This window comes from Capra hircus, chromosome 7, assembly GCF_001704415.2.
Source record: "Capra hircus breed San Clemente chromosome 7, ASM170441v1, whole genome shotgun sequence".
In the NCBI taxonomy this organism is placed as follows: Eukaryota; Metazoa; Chordata; class Mammalia; order Artiodactyla; family Bovidae; genus Capra; species Capra hircus.
The window spans coordinates 85,485,780-85,505,533 of record NC_030814.1 but is presented as its reverse complement, the minus strand read 5'-3'; the positions used below and the strand labels follow the sequence as shown (position 1 = coordinate 85,505,533).

The 19,754-nt window shown below is 40.0% G+C and overlaps 1 protein-coding gene across 1 annotated transcript in view; it reads right to left on the bottom strand.

Annotated features, from left to right (window-relative positions):
* The window catches only part of SLC27A6 (solute carrier family 27 member 6), a 72,011-nt gene extending 52,491 nt beyond the window's left edge, over positions 1 to 19,520 (bottom strand). Inside the window, exons 1-2 of the mRNA XM_018050707.1 lie at positions 18,504 to 19,520; positions 4,709 to 4,912 (exon numbers count right to left, since the gene is read on the bottom strand). Of these exons, the coding sequence (XP_017906196.1) occupies positions 4,709 to 4,912; positions 18,504 to 19,029 (730 nt within the window). The 5' untranslated portion in view covers positions 19,030 to 19,520. The remainder of the gene's footprint in view (positions 1 to 4,708; positions 4,913 to 18,503) is intronic.

The following is a 19,754-nucleotide window of genomic DNA, read 5'->3' as shown; positions in this document are numbered from 1 at the left end:
GTACCCAATAAAATTCTCAAGCTATTTAGATATTTAGAGATGATTACAGAAAGATCTGTGCTGGTGAAAACTCTTCAGAGTCCCTTGGACAGCAAGGAGATCATATCTGTCAATCCTAAAGGAAATCAACCCCAAATATTCATTGCAAGGACTGATGCTGAAGCTCCAATACTTTGGTTACCTGATGCAAAGAACCGACTCACTGGAAAAGACTCTGATACTGGGAAAGACTGAAGGCAGGATGAGAAGGGGTGACAGAGGATGGGATGGTTGGATGGCATCACTGATTCAACGGACATAAGTTTGAGCAAACTGTGAAAGATGGTAAAGGACAGGGAAGTCTGGCATGCTGCAGTCCACGGGGCTGCAGAGCCGGACATGACTTAATGACTGAACGACAACAACAAAAAAAATACCGAACGCAACTGGTTTCAGAATAGGTAAGCAGGGTTCAGTGCAATTCAGTCGCTCAGTCGTGTCCGACTCTTTGCGACCCCATGAATTGCAGCACGCCAGGCCTCCCTGTCCATCACCAACTCCTGGAGTTCACTCAGACTCACGTCCATCGGGTCAGTGATGCCGCCCAGCCATCTCATCCTCTGTCGTCCCCTTCTCCTCCTGCCCCCAATCCCTCCCAGCATCAGAGTCTTTTCCAGTGCGTAAACTCTTCTCATGAGGTGGACAAAGTACTGGAACTTCAGCTTTAGCATCATTCCTTCCAAAGAAATCCCAGGGTTGATCTCCTCTAGCATGGACTGGTTGGATCTTCTTGCAGTCCAAGGGACTCCCAAGAGTCTTCTCCAACACCACAGTTCAAAAGCATCAGTTCTTCGGTGCTCAGCCTTCTTCACAGTCCAACTCTCACATCCATACATGACCACTGGAAAAACCATAGCCTTGACTAGACAGACCTTAGTTGGCAAAGTAATGTCTCTGCTTTTGAATGTGCTATCTAGGTTGGTCATAACTTTTCTTCCAAGGAGTAAGCGTCTTTTAATTTCATGGCTGCAATCACCATCTGCAGTGATTCTGGAGCCCCAAAAAATAAAGTCTGACACTGTTTCCCCATCTATTTCCCATGAAGTGATGGGACCAGACGCCATGATCTTCATTTTCTGAATGTTGAGCTTTAAGCCAACTTTTTCGCTCTCCTCTTTCACTATCATCAAGAGGCTTTTTAGTTCCTCTTCACTTTCTGCCATAAGGGTGTTGTCATCTGCATATCTGAGGTTATTGATATTTCTCCTGGCAATCTTGATTCCAGCTTGTGTTTCTTCCAGTCCAGCGTTTCTCATGATATACTCTGCATATGAGTTAAATAAGCAGGGTGACAATATACAGCCTTGACGTACTTCTTTTCCTATTTGGAACCAGTCTGTTGTTCCATGTCCAGTTCTAACTGTTGCTTCCTGACCTGCATACAGATTTCTCAAGAGGCAGATTAGGTGGTCTGGTATGCCCATCTCTTTCAGAATTTTCCACAGTTTATTGTGATCCACACAGTCAAAAGCTTTGGCATAGTCAATAAAGCAGAAATAGATGTTTTTCTGGAACTCAATATTTCTAAAACTATTAGCATTTTCATCTTCGTACTGTATAACTTTAATATGAATAAATATCAAATAAAAAAATTAATAGTGCTTTTGCTTTCAGCCTGCTGTGCAAATGTATCAAACACTGGTTTTAATCTTCAAGAACAGGAGCTGTTAATAGTCTGCTCCACACTATTCTCTTTGGGGTAAGGAGGGTTGTGGGGAGAGGAGAGTGGTAAAGACTGTTTTGAAGACCAGAGTCACTTTTTATAAGAAAACAGCATAAAGACAAATTGTCAAGTACCTTCTGCTGGAAGTTTTCAAAGATATAATTTCCAAAATTTTATGTCTCTTTCAAAGTTGAGTCAGGTCATCTTTATGTTGACAACTTGATACACATTAGCATTTCCCAGTTCATTTATCAGAGCTGTTTTTTAAACAGAGTAACAACAACAACGTGAACCATGAACTTCCAGATATTCAAGCTGGTTTTAGAAAAGGCAGAGGAACCAGAGATCAAATTGCCAACATCCGCTGGATCATGGAGAAAGCAAGAGAGTTCCAGAAAAACATCTATTTCTGCTTTATTGACTATGCCAAAGCCTTTGATTGTGTGGATCACAATAAACTGTGGAATGTTCTAAAAGAGATGGGCGTACCGGACCGCCTGACTTGCCTCTTGAGAAACCTGTATGCAGGTCAGGAAGCAACAGTTAGAACCGGACATGGAACAACAGACTGGTTCCAAATAGGAAAAGGAGTACGTCAAGGCTGTATATTGTCACCCTGCTTATTTAACTTATATGCAGAGTACATCATGAGAAACGCTGGGCTGGAAGAAGCACAGGCTGGAATCAAGATTGCCAGGAGAAATATCAATAACCACAGATACGCAGATGACACCACCCTTATGGCAGAAAGTGAAGAGGAACTAAAGAGCCTCTTGATGAAAATGAAAGAGGAGTGTGAAAAAGTTGGCTTAAAGCTCAACATTCAGAAAATGAAGATCATGGCATCTGGTCCCATCACTTCATGGGAAATAGATGGGGAAACAGTGGAAACAGTGTCAGACTTTATTTTTTGGGGCTCCAGAATCACTGCAGATGGTGATTGCAGCCATGAAATTAAAAGATGCTTAATCCTTGGAAGAAAAGTTATGACCAACCTAGACAGCATATTGAAAAGCAGAGACATTACTTTGTCAACAAAGGTCCATCTAGTCAAGGCTGTGGTTTTTCCAGTGGTCATGTATGGATGTGAGAGTTGGACTGTGAAGAAGGCTGAGCGCCAAAGAATTGATGCTTTTGAACTGTGGTGTTGGAGATGACTCTTGAGAGCCCCTTAGACTCCAAGGAGATCCAAAGAGATCATCCTAAAGGAGATCAGTCCTGGGTGTTCATTGGAAGGACTCATGTTGAAGCTGAAACTCCAGTATTTTGGCCACCTGATGTGAAGTGTTGATGCTGGGAAAGATTGAGGGCAGGAGAAGGGGATGACAGAGGATGAGATGGTTGGATGGTATCACCAACTCAACGGACATGGGTTTGGGTAAACTCCGGGAGCTGGTGATGGACAGGGAGGCCTGGCGTGCCGCGGTTCATGGGGTTGCAAGGAATCAGACACCACCGAGCGACTGAACTAAACTGAACTGAAAAACAGCAACAACAGAAAAGCACAACACATCTCCAGGATAAGAGAGATTATTGTTAGCCTCCAAGTAGAAAGAAAGAAAGGACAAAGGAAACTTTACTATGCAATAGTAGTTTTGCTTACCATACTACCTGTGTATAAGAAATAAGTATCAATACTTTTGAAGTGAAGTGAAAGTTGCTCAGTCAAGCCTGACTCTGCAACCCCATGGACTGTACCCTGCTTTTAACACATCTCAATTCAAACTCCCGGTCATCTTCAAATTAATTACAAAAGTTTATTCAAACTACCATGAATACCATTCAATTTTTCTCAGAATGAATTAAGTTTAACATTTCTTTTGAATTCCCAGGTAGTTTCATTATTCTTTGCGTCGCAAAGTGTGTGTGTGTTGTTTACCTGATAAAAGGAAAGTTAGTTTCTTAATTCTTATTTGTAACCTCCCCCAAACGTGCAAAAACCTCAAGATTTCCTGTTTCTCACATGTTCCAGTCAACCCAAGGAAAACCAGGACAGCTTACTACAGGTCTTTAAATGCCAGCTCTATACTTGGATTGTGCTTAGGAATTAACATTTTATCCTAGAATAGAGAAACCTGTTTTAAAGTAGACTAATGGATTTTTTAATTCAGAAGGATGATTACAAACATTTAAACATCTTTTCACTTATATATCAGGCATCTAAGGGAAGCTAGCAAAGATCCTGCCAAAGAAGCAGTCCAAATTTCACACTCTGAGTAACTGGGCTGGATCAAGTCTTCAGATATTCCAGTGCCATTTGTACTACCAAACTTGAAAATCTTTCCACTTGCAACAATGGCCAAGTGAACATGGTGACTTGCCAAGCTAAAGGTAAAGCAATTACATTTTCCATCCAAGTTTGAGAGTTCAAAGACCTAAAGAAACCCATGTCTTCTTGGATACATGCTTTCTCAGATTTTTGGTAGCTATGAAACTGAGCCCCACTAAAACCTAAAATTCTTTTACCAACTCTTTGTCCAAAGCTTTGTTCCCTTTCTTGTCCCCTCCGACCTCAACCCCCCGGGAACTGAACAGTAATCAACCAGTGTCAGATGACTAAAATTGCTGTTGCTGATGACATAATTAAAGCACTAAAGTGATTATCATAGCTATTGTTAACAGATTGTTTCTCCAGGGCAAGATGAGCTCACAGACCCTCAAGCCATAGACCACCTTGCCAGAGATTTGTAAACCAGAGTCATCCTGACTCCCAAAATTGTCACAGAACTGTCACAAGATGATGACTAACCCTAGCTTCTTTATTCTTCTCCTTTAAGAAACCCCCAACTCAAAGGTCAAGTTGAAGTGGATCTGAGGCTTGGTGGGCTGCAATAAATCCTTATTTTTCGGCAATCTCCTGCTATCAGAGTTTGGCTTGCTATACCTTGGGTACTCAAGTCCTTTGCTCAGTTACAGCTACACATGGCAAAGATTTGTCCAAACTGGTTGCTTTTCAAATATAACACATTGTGTTCTTTTTAAGTTTCAAGAACAAATGGCTCATACCTGTTGTTCCAGAAGTAAAAATATAAAGATAAGGAGACTTGGTGTTTGAGATAGCATGGTGGCTGCGTGGCACCCGACAATCAGTTGCTGTGCTCAGTTTTTCTTTGAGTGAAGTTATGCCTTGTGGGACAGAGTCTTTCATTGCCCAAACGCTGATACCTTCCGGGAGGCTTGGAAGAATGTCTTCTATAGTTTCTAGAAAATCTAAAAACCAAAGGATTAGGAAAAAGTAAATAAGACATAAATCTCAAACCACTCACCTTGTGCGTTCTTTTGCCTGTTGGAACAGGGATGAAAAGCAAATACAATGCCAACTTCCTTTTCACATTGGATAAGTAACATCCTAGCCATTTTATGATTCTGTTTCAACATGACCAACTTAGAGGAAAATCTAGTTATTACCTAATTTCATCAATGCAAAAAACCCAATTCAAACTGAAATTTGGAGATCCCATTATCCAGGGATCTGGATGTGTTTTTTTCCCCCCAATTTTTAAATAAAACTCTGTTTCTGTAATTTGCCTTAAATTTAAATTCTGGACACTGCCCTGAACATTCTTTCTGAAATACAACTCAGTATCTCATGATTCTAAAAAACCATCTGTCTGTCACTGCTCAGCTCCACTGTAATGCAACAATCCAAGGGAAACATCTGACTTCTCCGGAAGCACAAGATTCCAGATTACAGATTCACAAGACTCTGCCTTAGATGCCATTTCAGAGTGAAAAGTTAAAGGAGGAGATTTAGAGATGCTCTTTCCTCTGGATCAGAATTATTAAAGGTAAAAGGTCTTTGAAAGCAAAAGAAGGAAAAGAATGCTTTTCAGAAACGGTGGCAGGATTCACAGTGCACAGTAGCAGTGGGATCCAAGGCCTCATTAGAACCAGCATCAAGCAAAAAAGAAGTCAAAAGAGTAGAAATCTGCAAACGCGGGTGTCCTCAGGCCTGAAGAGCTTAGGCATTTTCACAATATCACGGGTCTGGGTTGAAATCCAGGCTTGGGAAAGGCAAAGGGATACTCATCTCAGGAATCATCTATTGTACAGATAACCAAAGAGTGATCGTGTAGGGGAGACTGTGTTGAGGTACTCTGGGAGATTGACTAGACCTTTTTAATCTGCTCTTCAATGTAGGAGAAACTGTCATCTCTCTAGGAGGACAATACTGGTAGAAAAGGAGGGAGCTAGAAGGTGGGTGCAAATCCTTGAGGAGGAAATATTTAGTGTGAGGGTACCTGGCACTCTATGGGACACAAAAGAAGCAGAGCATCATCATTCCTGGATGATGTATAAGCAAGTGAGGCATCTTTTTTTTTTTTTTCTCACTAGATTAGACAGACAAACAGTTCTTGATATTCTTTAAATTCTTTCAAAATGTAATGCTCCCTTCCTTTAACATGGATCTTTAACCATGTTCACTTTCATGTTCTACATGGGTGCTGCAGTTTTATTTTCACAGTCCTACAACACATCATACTTCTTGAGATAAAAGGGATTTCTGAGTGCTACATTATTTATTTTAAAATCTATGTTAACATCCACAGGGACATTAAGCAGTGGCCTTTTGGAGTAGGAAATGGCAACCCACTCCCGTACTTTTGCTTGGACAATCCCATGGATGGAGGAGCCTGGTAGGCTACAGTCTATGGGGTCGCAAAGAGTTGGACACGACTGAGCGACTTCACTTTCACTTATGGAGTTAATGTGAGGAATGCTTAAGATCACCAGCAACCACCAGAAGTTATGAAGAGGATAGAGAAGATTTTTTTCTTAGACCCTTCAGAGGGGACATGGGCCTGCAGATACTTTGACTGTAGTTTTAGTCCCCATATCTGAAAGGGAATGAATTTTTGTATTTTAAGCTTACCCAGTTTGTATTATTCTATTACAGCAGCCCTGGGAAGCTAACTCAACCAAGGTCACAAGTTGGTGAATAGAACTGCTAGTCTAACCTAAGTCTAACTAACTCTAAAATCTATATATTACCTCATCAATAAAGCCAGTGATAAAAAATACAACTAAATGTAAAACATACCCTGGTCAGAATGGTAAAGTCCACATAATTATAGACCTGTCCATTTAAGTACTTTTTAAAAATAAATTTTAAACAAGAATTAAAAAATAATCACTTGATATATTTTATTTTAAAGTTAAATTCAGGGTGTTGCATTAAACATATTTCTAGAAATGTAAAGCAGTGTCTGGTTCTTTCAAACAGCCATCTGTCAGCCCTGACTCAGTTCTACTATAAATACAAAACATTTGAAAAAAATACTCATGATTTACTTCCTCAAAATCTATAATCCAGATTGATTACAAAGGAGCAGCAAGAGAAATATGTCAAATAGGACTGGGAAACTCATAAGAAAACTAAAGAAACCCAGAAAAATGGTAAGGAGTTGATATGTTAGGATTGGGGAGGCAAACTGGCGACTGAAATTTTTTGAATTAATTTTTATTTTTTTAACAAATCCAAATAAAATAAGATGTCAGATTCCAGAGAAAAATCTTTTTCTACTGAGCATACACAGCATATTGCTGTATACAGATTGCTTAGATAAGAAGGAGAAGTGAAAAAATCATAAGGAATACTGGGGGAAGGATGAGTCATAAATAAATGAAAAAACAAGGCAAGCAAATGATCTGGACTTTGTATTTTCTCTTAATTTTTGGCACTAGATTTTGCTTAAATGATTCTTTCTGGCATTTTGAATATATAAGTACAAGTCTAAACTGACCCATTTCATTCCCTTAACTTCAAATCTGTCACATGGAACTGTAAATTAACAAGATAAAATTTTATATGTTCTTAATAATATGTGTGTCCAAATTGGCAAAATAGGTGCCAAGAAAGTTACAATATGATTAACTGTGGATCAAAATCTTTGTTGGAACCGTAGAGTCTAGAAAAATCATAGTATTTACTAAGAGTGATGACCTTTATAAGAAAAAGGAAGTGAGTGGATTTCTAGGAATCAGAGGAGATACAATTTAATCTCCTTCATACATTATAATGCAACTGACTTAGCTGAGACATTTAGAAATAACAAACAGAATTTTATCTAAACAAGTTATTTCTTTAATAGTGGTAGGAAGTATGGATGAGGAGAGTGAAAATTGAGATAGAAATTTGAAAAATCTTGTAGGGGATAAAGGATCATTATTTACTTGTCACTGTCAGGCTTTCTTGATAAAATGGCAAGTTTTAGTGTCACTTTGAAAGTAAATTTTACATATTTATTCCTGCCCCCCAAAATAGCTTTTAATACTTTTAAATACTTTTAAATACTTCATGAAACTTGGCTGTGTTTCGTGAAGATTTACTCTTAGTGAAGTGTCCTACCACTGAAAGCCACAGAACTGTAAGCACCTCAAAAGAATAGTGGCTGCCCTACTCTACCCTTCCACCAGCTGTGCCTGGCATACAACCATAGGCGCTGGGTATGGAATGCAACTCATGGGCTCCACTGTAGACGCAGGTAGTAACAGTAAATTACCATAAGAAATGGAGACAGATGAAAATTCTATGAGATTTAACAAAGTCTACAACACAGGAAAAGACTGAATCTCTCTTTTCAAAGCAATAGATTCTTCCAAGAAATACACACTGTTTCTCGCATGCACTGGTTTAGGTGGGTTTGCAAGCACAAAAAGAGGTAAATTATGATCTCTGCTTATAAACATTTACCACCATTTGTACAAATTAATTTCTTGTTTCTATACCATTGCTATGTTTCATTCACATTTCTGAGACTATGAAATCAGTGAGGAAAAATGTAATATATCCCTTGAATATACCATTAGTGTGAATTATGTTATTCATTCTGCATTTAAAACTTTTTTTTTTAATTGAGGTATAGTTGATTTACATTGCTGTGTTAGTTTTTGATGTACACTAAATGATTCAGTCATACATACATATATATTCTTTTTCATTATAGCTTATTATAAGGTATTGAATGCAGTTTCCTGTGCTATACAGCAGGACTTTGCTGATTAACTGCTTTATATATAGTACTGTCCTAATATATCCCTTCCCTCCTTTTCCCTTTGGTAACTGTAAGTTTGTTTTCTATGTCTCTGAGTTTGTTTCTGTTTTGTAAATAAGTCCATTTGAATCTATTTGAAGCACTTTTTAGATTCCACATATAAGTGATACCATATGATATTTGTGTTTTTCTGCCTGACTTACAGACATTATTTTAAAATTATCTTGTGCTGTGCTCAGTCGCTCAGTCATGTTCGATTCTGCAACACTGTGGACTGTAGCCCACCAGGATTTTCCAGGCAAGAATACTGGAGTGGGTTGCCATTTCTGACTCCATAAATTATTTTATTCTACATAAAACAAACTGATATTTTCAAAGGTAATTGCTCATAGCTCTTAAAACACTGGCGAACATTTAACTTTAAACTTTTAGCCCAGGACCAGATGGCTTCACAGCTGAATTCTACCAAAAATTTCGAGAAGAGCTAACACCTATCCTACTCAAACTCTTCCAGAAAACTGCAGAGGAAGGTAAACTTCCAAAGTCATTCTATGAGGACACCATCACCCTAATACTAAAACCTGACAAAGATGCCACAAAAAAAGAAAACTACAGGCCAATATCACTGATGAACATAGATGCAAAAATCCTTAACAAAATTCTACCAAACAGAATCCAACAACACATTAAAAAGATCATACACCATGACCAAGTGGGCTTTCTCCCAGGGATGCAAGGATTCTTCAATATCCACAAATCAATCAACGTAATACACCACACTAACAAACTGAAAAATAAAAACCATATGATTATCTTAATAGATGCAGAGAAAGACTCTCACAAAATTAAACATCCATTTATGATAAAAACCCTCCAGAAAGCAGGACTAGAAGGAACATACCTCAACATAATAAAAGCTATATATGACAAACCCACAGCAAACATTATCCTCAATAGTGAAAAATTGAAAGCATTTCCCCTAAAGTCAGGAACAAGACAAGGGTGCCCATTCTCACCACTACTGTTCAACATAGTTTTGGAAGTATTGGCCACAACAATCAGAGAAGAAAAAGAAATAAAAGGAATCTAAAATGGAAAAGAAGAAGTAAAACTCTCACTGTTTGCACATGACATGATCCTCTACATAGAAAACCCTAAAGATTCCACCAGAAAATTACTAGAGCTAATCAATGAATATAGTAAAGTCACAGGATATAAAATCAACATACAGAAATCCCTGCATTCCTATACACTAATAATGAGAAAATAGAAAGAGAAATTAAGGAAAGAATTCCATTCACCATTGCAACAAAAAGAATAAAATACTTAGGAATATGTCTATCTAAAGAAACAAAGACATATATATAGAAAACTATAAAACACTGGTGAAAGAAATCAAAGGGGACACTAATAGATGGAGAAATATACCATGTTCATGGATCAGAAGAATAAATATAGTGAAAATGAGTATACTACCCAAAGCAATCTATAGATTCAATGCAATCCCTATTAAGCTACCAATGGTATTTTTCACAGAGCTAGAACAAATAATTTCACAATTTGTATGGAAATACAAAAAACCTCAAATAGCCAAAGCAATCTTGAGAAAGAAGAATGGAACTGGAAGAATCAACCTGCCTGGCTTCAGGCTCTAGTACAAAGCCACAGTCTTCAAGACAGTATAGTACTGGCACAAAGAGAGAAATATAGATCAATGGATCAAAATAGAAAGCCCAGAGATAAATCCACCCACCTATGGACACCTTATCTTCGACAAAGCAGGCAAGAATATACAATGGAGAAAAGACAATTTCTTTAACAAGTGGTGCTGGGAAAACTGGTCAACCACTTGTAAAAGAATGAAACTAGAACACTTTCTAACACCCCACACAAAAATAAACTCAAGATGGATTAAAGATCTAAATGTAAGACCGGAAACTATAAAACCCCTAGAGGAGAACATAGGCAAAACACTCTCTGACATAAATCACAGCAGGATCCTCTATGACCCACGTCCCAGAATACTGGAAACAAAAGCAAAAATAAACAAATGGGATCTAATTAAAATTAAAAGCTTCTGCACAGCAAAGGAAACTATAAGCAAGGTGAAAAGAGAGCCTTCAGAATGGGAGAAAATAATAGCAAATGAAGCAACTGACAAACAACTAATCTTAAAAATACAAAAGCAACTCCTGCAGCTCAATTCTAGAAAAATAAGTAACCCAATCAAAAAATGGGCCAAAGACCTAAACAGACATTTCTCCGAAGAAGACATACAGATGGCTAACAAACACATGAAAAGATGCTCAACATCACTCATTATCAGAGAAATTCAAATCAAAACCACAATGAGGTACCATTTCATGCCAGTCAGAATGGCTGCATCCTAAAGTCTACAAGCAATAAATGCTGGAGAGGGTGTGGAGAAGAGGGAACCCTCTTACACTGTTGGTGGGAATGCAAACTAGTACAGCCACTATGGAGAACAGTGTGGAGACTCCTTAAAAAACTGGAAATATAACTGCCATACGACCCAGGAATTGCACTGCTGGGCATATACACCAAAGAAATCAGAATTGGAAGACACACGTGTACCCCAATGTTCATCACAGCACTGTTTATAATAGCCAGGACATGGAAGCAACCTAGATGTCCATCAGCAGATGAATGGATAAGAAAGCTGTGGTACATATACACAATGGAGTATTGCTGCTGCTGCTGCTGCTAAGTCGCATCAGTCATGTCCGACTCTGTGTGACCCCAGAGACGGCAGCCCACCAGGCTCCCCTGTCCCTGGGAGTCTCCAGGCAAGAACACTGGAGTGGGTTGCCATTTCCTTCTCCAATGCATGGAAGTGAAAAGTGAAAGTGAAGTCACTCAGTCATGTCCAACTCTTCGCGACCCCATGGACTGTAGCCTACCAGGCTCCTCTGTCCATGGGATTTTCCAGGCAAGAGTACTGGAGTGGGTTGCCAGTGCCTTCTACTCAGCCATTAAAAAGAATACATTTGAATCAGTTCTAATGAGGTGGATGAAACTGGACTCTATTATACAGAGTGAAGTAAGCCAGAAAGAAAAACACCAATACTGTACACTAATGCATATATACGGAATTTTAAAAGATGGTAACGATAACCCTGTACGCAAGATAGCAAAAGAGACACAGATGTATAGAACAGTTTTTTGGACTCTGGGGGAGAGGGAGAGGGTGGGATGATTTGGGAGAATGGCATTGAAACATGTATACTATCATATGCGAAATGAATCGCCAGTCCAGATTCGATGCATGATACAGGATGCTCGGGGCTGGGGCACTCTGATGACCCAGAGGGATGGGATGGGGAGGGAGCTGGGAGGGGGCTTCATGATGGGGAACACATGTACACCCGTGGTGGATTCATGTCAATGTATGGCAAAACAAATACAGTATTGTAAAGTAATTAGCCTCCAATTAAAATAAATAAATTTATATTAAAAAATAAACTTCTATGCATTACTAAAACTAATATGAAATTCAACTATACAGGGTTAACGTGAGGTTTCCATACTGCAAAGCAATATTTACACAGAAACCAAATTGAAATTGTAGATCTCATCGCATGCTCTTAACTACCAATTTGGTGCTTAACAACAGCTTAATGGGTTTCTCACAAAACACCTGGGCAGGTTATGGTGCCTAAGGAAACTGATGCTTAAGTGAGCAATCCTAAAGCAATATATATCATGATGTAGATAACAATAGTTCTTATCAGGCCAGACACTAATCTCATCATCAACAATGTGTCAGTTATTTTTACAAACAATAGTTTACTGATAATAATAGCCTTAGGAAGTACATAATTATTTCATTCATGATAACATATTCCTCCCTGAAGCAATTTTATTAACTGCTCTGAATGGGTACACACACGTTTGTAAATGGGTTTCTGGGTTTCATTTTCAGCTGTCCCCACATCTTTTAGGGCATAGACAGTAGATTTATTATAGGCAAAATTGTGCAAGGAAGTAAAATGTAGAATACTTCATTTGTTGTTATTTCAACACACTCTATTTCCAATAAATAATTATTACTCAGATGTGTGTTTTTCCAGTTTGGCCTTGCGACTTCTCTGAGGAGGCACAGTCCCTCTTTAAATTGTTTTTGCTCCTGTCAGTATTCAAGCTTCATTCCCTTATAGCAAACATGTGTTCAACATAAACTGTATATAAGAACTCTAGGGTCGGTATCCTCATGATCAGTGAAGAAAATCATCATCCTTAGAATACTACCTTTTCCAACTAGTAAATCATGAACAATCAAAATTAGTTTTATATATATATACATTTTTTTTCAGAATGGAGTTATTCCTTGACCTAGCTGAGTCTAAAATGGGAGGAAAAAAAAAAAAAAGGCAAAACGGCCATTCATTCTACTCTACATAAAAGTATAGAAATGTCTTGAAAATGAAAATAGATATGTCGAGGCTAGCACAGTACATGGATAAAATAATACAGGTTCACATGAGCCACATACCTATCTGAATACATCTTCCTTTCTATAGAACTTAAAGGGTTTTTATTTTTTTCCTCTAACTATTCTTCTTGGTCTTTGAAAAGCAGATGTTTTCACGGCTGAAAGTCATTTGGAGAATTACAATGGTTTGATTGTTAACTGGAACATTTGCCCCTGCAGAGTGTGAATGCGTCAGATCATGAAAACAGACAGGACAACGCCGCACGCATTACTGTAAGTTTAGAGAACCGACATAAGAGCGTATTTCTTGTGAAAAGAAACAAAACCCTTCCCAGAAGGTTGAGACACAACATACTATTGAATCTAAAGTAAAAAGGGCCAGGGTAATATTAATAAATACTTTTCAGTTATTCACTTATAATTACAATGATTTAATATGTGATACACTGAGAAAGGAGAGAGTGCAAAGTACACGCAGGCACGAATGCATGCATGCTCGGTCGCTTCAGCCGTGTCCGACTCTTTGCAACCCCATGAACCGTAGCCCACCAGGCTCCTCTGTCCGTGGGATTTTCCTGGCAAGAATACTGGAGTGGGTGGCCATGCCATTCTCCAGGGAATCTTCCCAACCCAGGGATCGAACGCATATCTCCTGCGTCTCCTACACTGCAGGCAGATTCTTTACTGCTGAGCCCAGAAAATACAAAAATGCAAGTAAATCTGAAATTTGGGGGATACTAAGTCTAGAAACTAAAGACTACAAAGCTTAAAATGCTTTTGACTTTCAGGGAGTCATGATTCTAACATTTAGCAACACTGATATAAAATAACATAACCAGTAACTCACTGATATATCTACTGCCAAAACCAACTATCAGAAGAACAGCACAGGGACAATTCCTGGGCAAAAACAGGCCAGCAAGTAAAGAGTTACTGAATGCCCCTTGGGTACCTTACAGTTTTTCATCAGGTCGATCACCTAGCCATTCATCCAGGCAGTAATTACTTATTGAGCATCTCTTTTACACCAAGTTCCAAGAATTTAACAGCAAACAGAACAAACTTCCTCAGCTCAAAGAGCTTACATCTGAGCTCTTGGCCATGTCCTCCAAGTTGCACAAGTACCTCTACGTGATCTGGCAAACACATCTTTGCCATTCCACTAAGTCACTGAGAGAGCCATGGCACACAGTGCCAGAGGCAAGAGGATTGGTGGGGAAAATACTGAAACCAAGTAGGTGACCAGACGGAAGCTGACAGAGAGAACTGCGGGAAAGCAGCAGGGCAGACGGAGGGGCCTGGAGGGAAGGGAAGAGAAAGGGAGAAGATGGAGATGAGGAAGTGGGCAAGAGCAGAAATGAGGACAAAGACAAAGGCGTGCTCAACATCAGAAAACCCAGGCTCCCGTTCCCACACTGCCTCTCCTAAAAGCACGCCCTTGAGCAAAGCACTTGCCCACTCCAATCCATGCTTCCCTCCTCTTTAGAACCAGACGATGGCTGTGGTGAAGATGACAAAAGGCAATGTGTCTAAAAACACCTTATTACTTACATAGTGCTTTAAAAAGGAAGACATTTATTATTGCCAAATATGTCAAAGGATATAATTATATAAACTTTTAAATACTACATACAAATACCTCAACATTTCATGTTTGTTCTGAGTAAAGAGGAAAGCCTATATAGGTAGATGATAATATTGGCTGCAGGTATTGTTGGCAAAATCAGAGTTGAAATATTGGCGGGGAAGGACTAGGTTGGATCTAAGATGATTTAATATTCAATAAGTGCTGAAATTTTCCAAAGAAAGTTGGGATGCCACTTGGTACATCTTCTAAATCAAACTACACAAATACAGTAATACTTCTTTGCAACTATTTTTGAGTCTTCAGACTGAGAAAAAGGACTAATAGTTTTATAAGCATTTACATTTTTTCTCGTGATAGGAGCATGAAAAACCTGATGTCTTAACACTGGCAGCTTTTAATTTTACTATATTTATATAACTGGAATGCAATTTTTTCATGGTTATAGCAAAAGGGGATTAACAGCCCCAGAAACCACTGGGCTATAATGTATAATACAGCAGAGTCTTAGATCAGAGACCAGGTTTTGAGTCTGTTCTGCACCTACTAAGCTGTGTCACCCTAGACCCTAGGTGAACTTCTTTCCCTCTCAGTTTCTAAACTATAGCTGTGCACTTGCCTTTCAAAAGGTACTGGGTGCACCTTTTACACAGTCAGCCTTGAGTAAATGGAAACATTGACATCTTTGTTAGCAACCACTAGAGCAAGAATAAGGTTTATTCTTATTCTGGAGACAGAACTATCAGGCAACTGTCATGATTGTAATGTCAGCTATCACCACGGACCACCATGGACATTATCTGCCCTGCCTATAAAACTTGTTTGACACTGGTTTTACATAACTTATGAATTTTGCTAAAACATAGCAAAGTGTTAAACGTCCTGGACCAAACAGACGAATTACTAGTCTTTTTTGTAGCTAATACCAAATTAGAAAGTGGCATCAAAATTCAAGTGAAATCCCTTAGTAAAAGCCTCCAATGACTTTACAATGATAATAGCAATTATTTTGATTCACCAAGGATTTACTTTGTATGCACTACTGACTCAGCTAGTCATTTCACCAAAACTTTGCCATTTAATCCTCAGAACTACATTGTGAAGGAGATGGTATTATCACCAATTCACAGCAAAGCAAAGTATCACTCAAAGCAGCTGAGGACCTTGTTTTTCAATCACACAATTAAGAAGAGGCAGATCAGAAGTGAGACCTGGGGCTGTCCAGCTTATCTAAACCACTGGCTGCTCTTTCCACTTTAATACACTCTTGCTGGAGATATAAGGATTTAATAGTACATCTCCATTAGAAACATCCAGTGAGAATTCAAGAACTCTGAAATGTAAAGTTCTAAAAATTGTATGTATATATTGCTCATGGATTAGACTCAGGATGCCAAGAATACAGGTTTCAGGGTAAGACCTTCAAATACAGAAAAGTGACTGTGATGGAAACCACGCTGTCTTATAAAACAAAACAAAAGTAGCAGTTAATTAAAAGGGAACTGTCCCATCTTTGAAAGAAACATAAGCTATTTATATATTTTGGAGGTGCGCTATAAAGAACTGTTACTAGGACTTAAGGTTGAATTCTCCAGGTACCTACTTACTGAGCAAAGTAATTAAACATGTTTGGCTTAAAATTCCAGCATGCCAATGTGGCTTTCATATACAAAACTTGTCTGGTAATGGTAAAAACAAAAACAAGGAAACAATGCTATTAGTTATTGGCAAAGCAAAAGCTGGCACAAGTAAAACTGCAAAATTAATTGGTCCTAATTGGGCAACAGCTCAGTCAACACCAAAGTCTGAAAACTCTGAGAGTTAAACAGCCCTACACACTTCAGGAGGAGTCCCTCAGGAGATAGGATATGGGATGTTTCTCAGGTTGACTTCAACATCATAGCCACAGAAATCTTTTCAGAGATATTGTGGCCCTTCTAGTTTGCTCTTCTGAAGAGAATTTATGGCTTTACTAATCTCTTTGCACAATTTAAGGTTTAGATTGGCTCCAGAAACTGCAATCTAAATTAGAATGAGCAACTAAAATGTCAGAATATATCCAAAGATGAACTGTGATAGTTTTCCCTGCTGTATTCATATTGTCACTGCCCATGGCACGAGAGGTAAACACTGCTTCACCATGTTACGGAACCTAGTGTGACTCCTTTATTCTGCTTATTGCTACAGTTCAAAGAAATTTTCCAAGGTGAAGAGTTGAATTTCAATCTCGGAGGATATGACTGTTGAATTAAGAAAAAAAAAAAAAAAAAAGAGGATTTCTGGTTTCTCCACTCCAGTAATTTAAGATAAAATCAGTCCTTAAGAGTAATAAGACACATTTGGGAGTCTGGATTGACATGTACACACTGCTATATTTAAAATAAAATGCCTTTAAAAAGAACAGACATTTTGCTTCTTCATCTAGTCACAAATTGAGCTGGAAGGACAAATGAAAGAAGCAAAAGTGAAAGCCTTGAATAAATAACCTTTTTTTTTTTTACACTATATATTGGCTAACTCATTTTCATGTGCTATACAATTATTATATAAGAAAAGGGTACACACAAAGTATTATACTTTATAAATCACTGGTATATAAATATAGATCCCCTCCCCCCATATTTCTCTGTGAATCTAAAGATTCTATATGACTATAGCCCACCAGGCTCTTCTGTCCATGGGGTTCTCTAGGCAAGAATACTGCAGTGAGTTGCCATGCCCTCCTGCAGGGGATCTTTCTGACCCAGGGATCGAACCCATGTCTCTTATGTCTCCTGCACTTGCAGGCCGGTTCTTTATCACTAGCGTCATCTGAGAAGTCCATATGAGGTGTTAGAATGTATCTATTAATCTAAAATACTTAAATATTTTCACTAAGGTCTTTGCCATGATCCTCTACCTTCCTACCCTCATGAAAGAAACATATGCATAGATCACTTAGATTATACCAAATAAGTTATCAATTTTCATACTTCGCTTCCCCTGTTATGCAACTTATCATCCTAGGTTCTTCATTAGTCAGGCACTCAACCAAAACCTTTTCTTTATAGTTCACTGTCAGTACACATATCCAAAGCCTAAATCCAAGGGGAGGGGAAGAAGGTCAGCACTTACTGAAAGAAAAATAAATGATGCACCGGTGGGGTAAGGAGATGGGGGAGAAAGAGACTGAGAGTCTGCCAAGAGCTTGCCACTGGCTGGGAGGTGGGAGTCCAACTTTGCCAGGCAAATCCTAGCTTGCAGGCAGTGCAGAATAAGAGCAGACATAAAGACAGGAATTCATGCACTTCTAATTAAACATGTTTCTTCTGCAAAGGCAGTCAACCTCCATAGTGCTACTATTAGAGGCAGAAGGTATTCAACAATGAAACAGGATCGTCTTCCTTCACACTAGATAATTTTGTCAGATCTGACAAAATTTAGAACTTACCAAGCTCTCTCTGTGTTCTCGTACTCACTGAAGGTAGCAAGAACAGTAAAATGTGCCCCTTAGACTCATCCTGTCCCTTTGCTAAAATAATAAGATTTCAGAAAAGTCTGAGATTTCAGTAAAGCTCTTCAGAAGCTGTCCTGATAATTAGTCATCTACAACAGTGATTGAAATGAGAGAAGGGGAAATTAAACCACTTGGACCCTTAACATCCATACTTCATCACATACCCAGGATACTAGTTGCTAATTGGTTCTAACAAAAAAATGAGGCGGGTGGGGGTGGGATAGGAGACAGGGCTGCCATTCTGCTCAAGCAGCTCATTTCCCACACTTTACCTGCACCCACCACGAGGACCCTGGGCTCACAGCTGCGGATGCAATGCAGGAGGGAGACCGATCGAACGTTGGAGTTGAGGAAGGCCACCACGCAGCCCAGCTTGGCCAGGCCAAACCACACGTGAATGAAATCCGGTTCGTTGCTCATCAGCAAAGCCACAGTATCTCCCCTTTTCAGCGGGGAATGGTTCAGGAAGACATGGGCCACTTTATTACTTCTCCTGTCCACATCCTCATAGGTGTGGATGTCTCCCTCGTAGATGATGAAAGGTTTCTGGGGCCGCTTCTTGGCCTGGATCAGGAATTTATCCAGGACAGTGACTAGCTCCCCTTTCTGTCTGTGCTTCCCTGTCCAAAGTCCACAGCGAACCACCTTCAGCAGGTACCAGAGGTCACTCCAGAAGTAAGGGTACAGGAGTTTCTGCAAGAAGCTCAGGAAGACCATTCCAGCCACTAGTCCTGTTAGCCACGGCAGGAACGTGGGGGCCGCAAGACCAGAAGGCAGCCCAGATCCCGGTTCTGCCATTGTTCTCTCCCGGGGGCACCTCTGCCGAGACCACCAGTCAGCAGTGTGCAAGGCTAGCACCTGCAGTTCGCCCCAATCTTTATGGGAGGGAGAAGAATTCTTGCGAAACTGAGTTAAAAGTCTTCTGCACAGAAGGTGCTCCAAAGAATGCTGGGGATAAGGCCTAAGACACCTGGCGGGTGAGCAGTTCGAGTGTGAGATAAGCTCAGAGGCCTCCGGGCTGGATCGAGGAATGCAGCACAGCACACACTGACTTCTGAACCCCGACGGCGGCCCGCGGCCTGCGGAGTTTTGAGGCACCTACCAGTTCTCTCCGGGCTGGCTGGATCAGTCCCCGGTGCCTCTCAAGCAACTGAGAATACCCCACCACCCTCGGGGGCAGATGCTCTCCGGTGCCTGCAACTTGGAGGCTGAATTCGAGTCGAGAGAAGCTGGGGTGGCGAAGACTGAGACACAGCGGCTTCCCGCCTCGATCTTGCAGAACCGCGCAGGGTGTCGGGGCCACGCCTCCGTCCAGGGTGTCCCCAGGTCTTGTGGGATCTCCGGGCCCGCAGCGCCGCCTCGGCTGTGCCCCGCGTAGCAGCCCAGCGCCCCCTGGGCTCCCCTCGGGCGAGATGGGTCTCCGCGCTACTCCCAGGTGACGGCCGCGCCCGCTGGGAAAAGCTGCCTTCTACGCGGATCGCAGCTCCCCTGCTAGGTTCTTGAGCTGGGGTATCTCTCCTCCG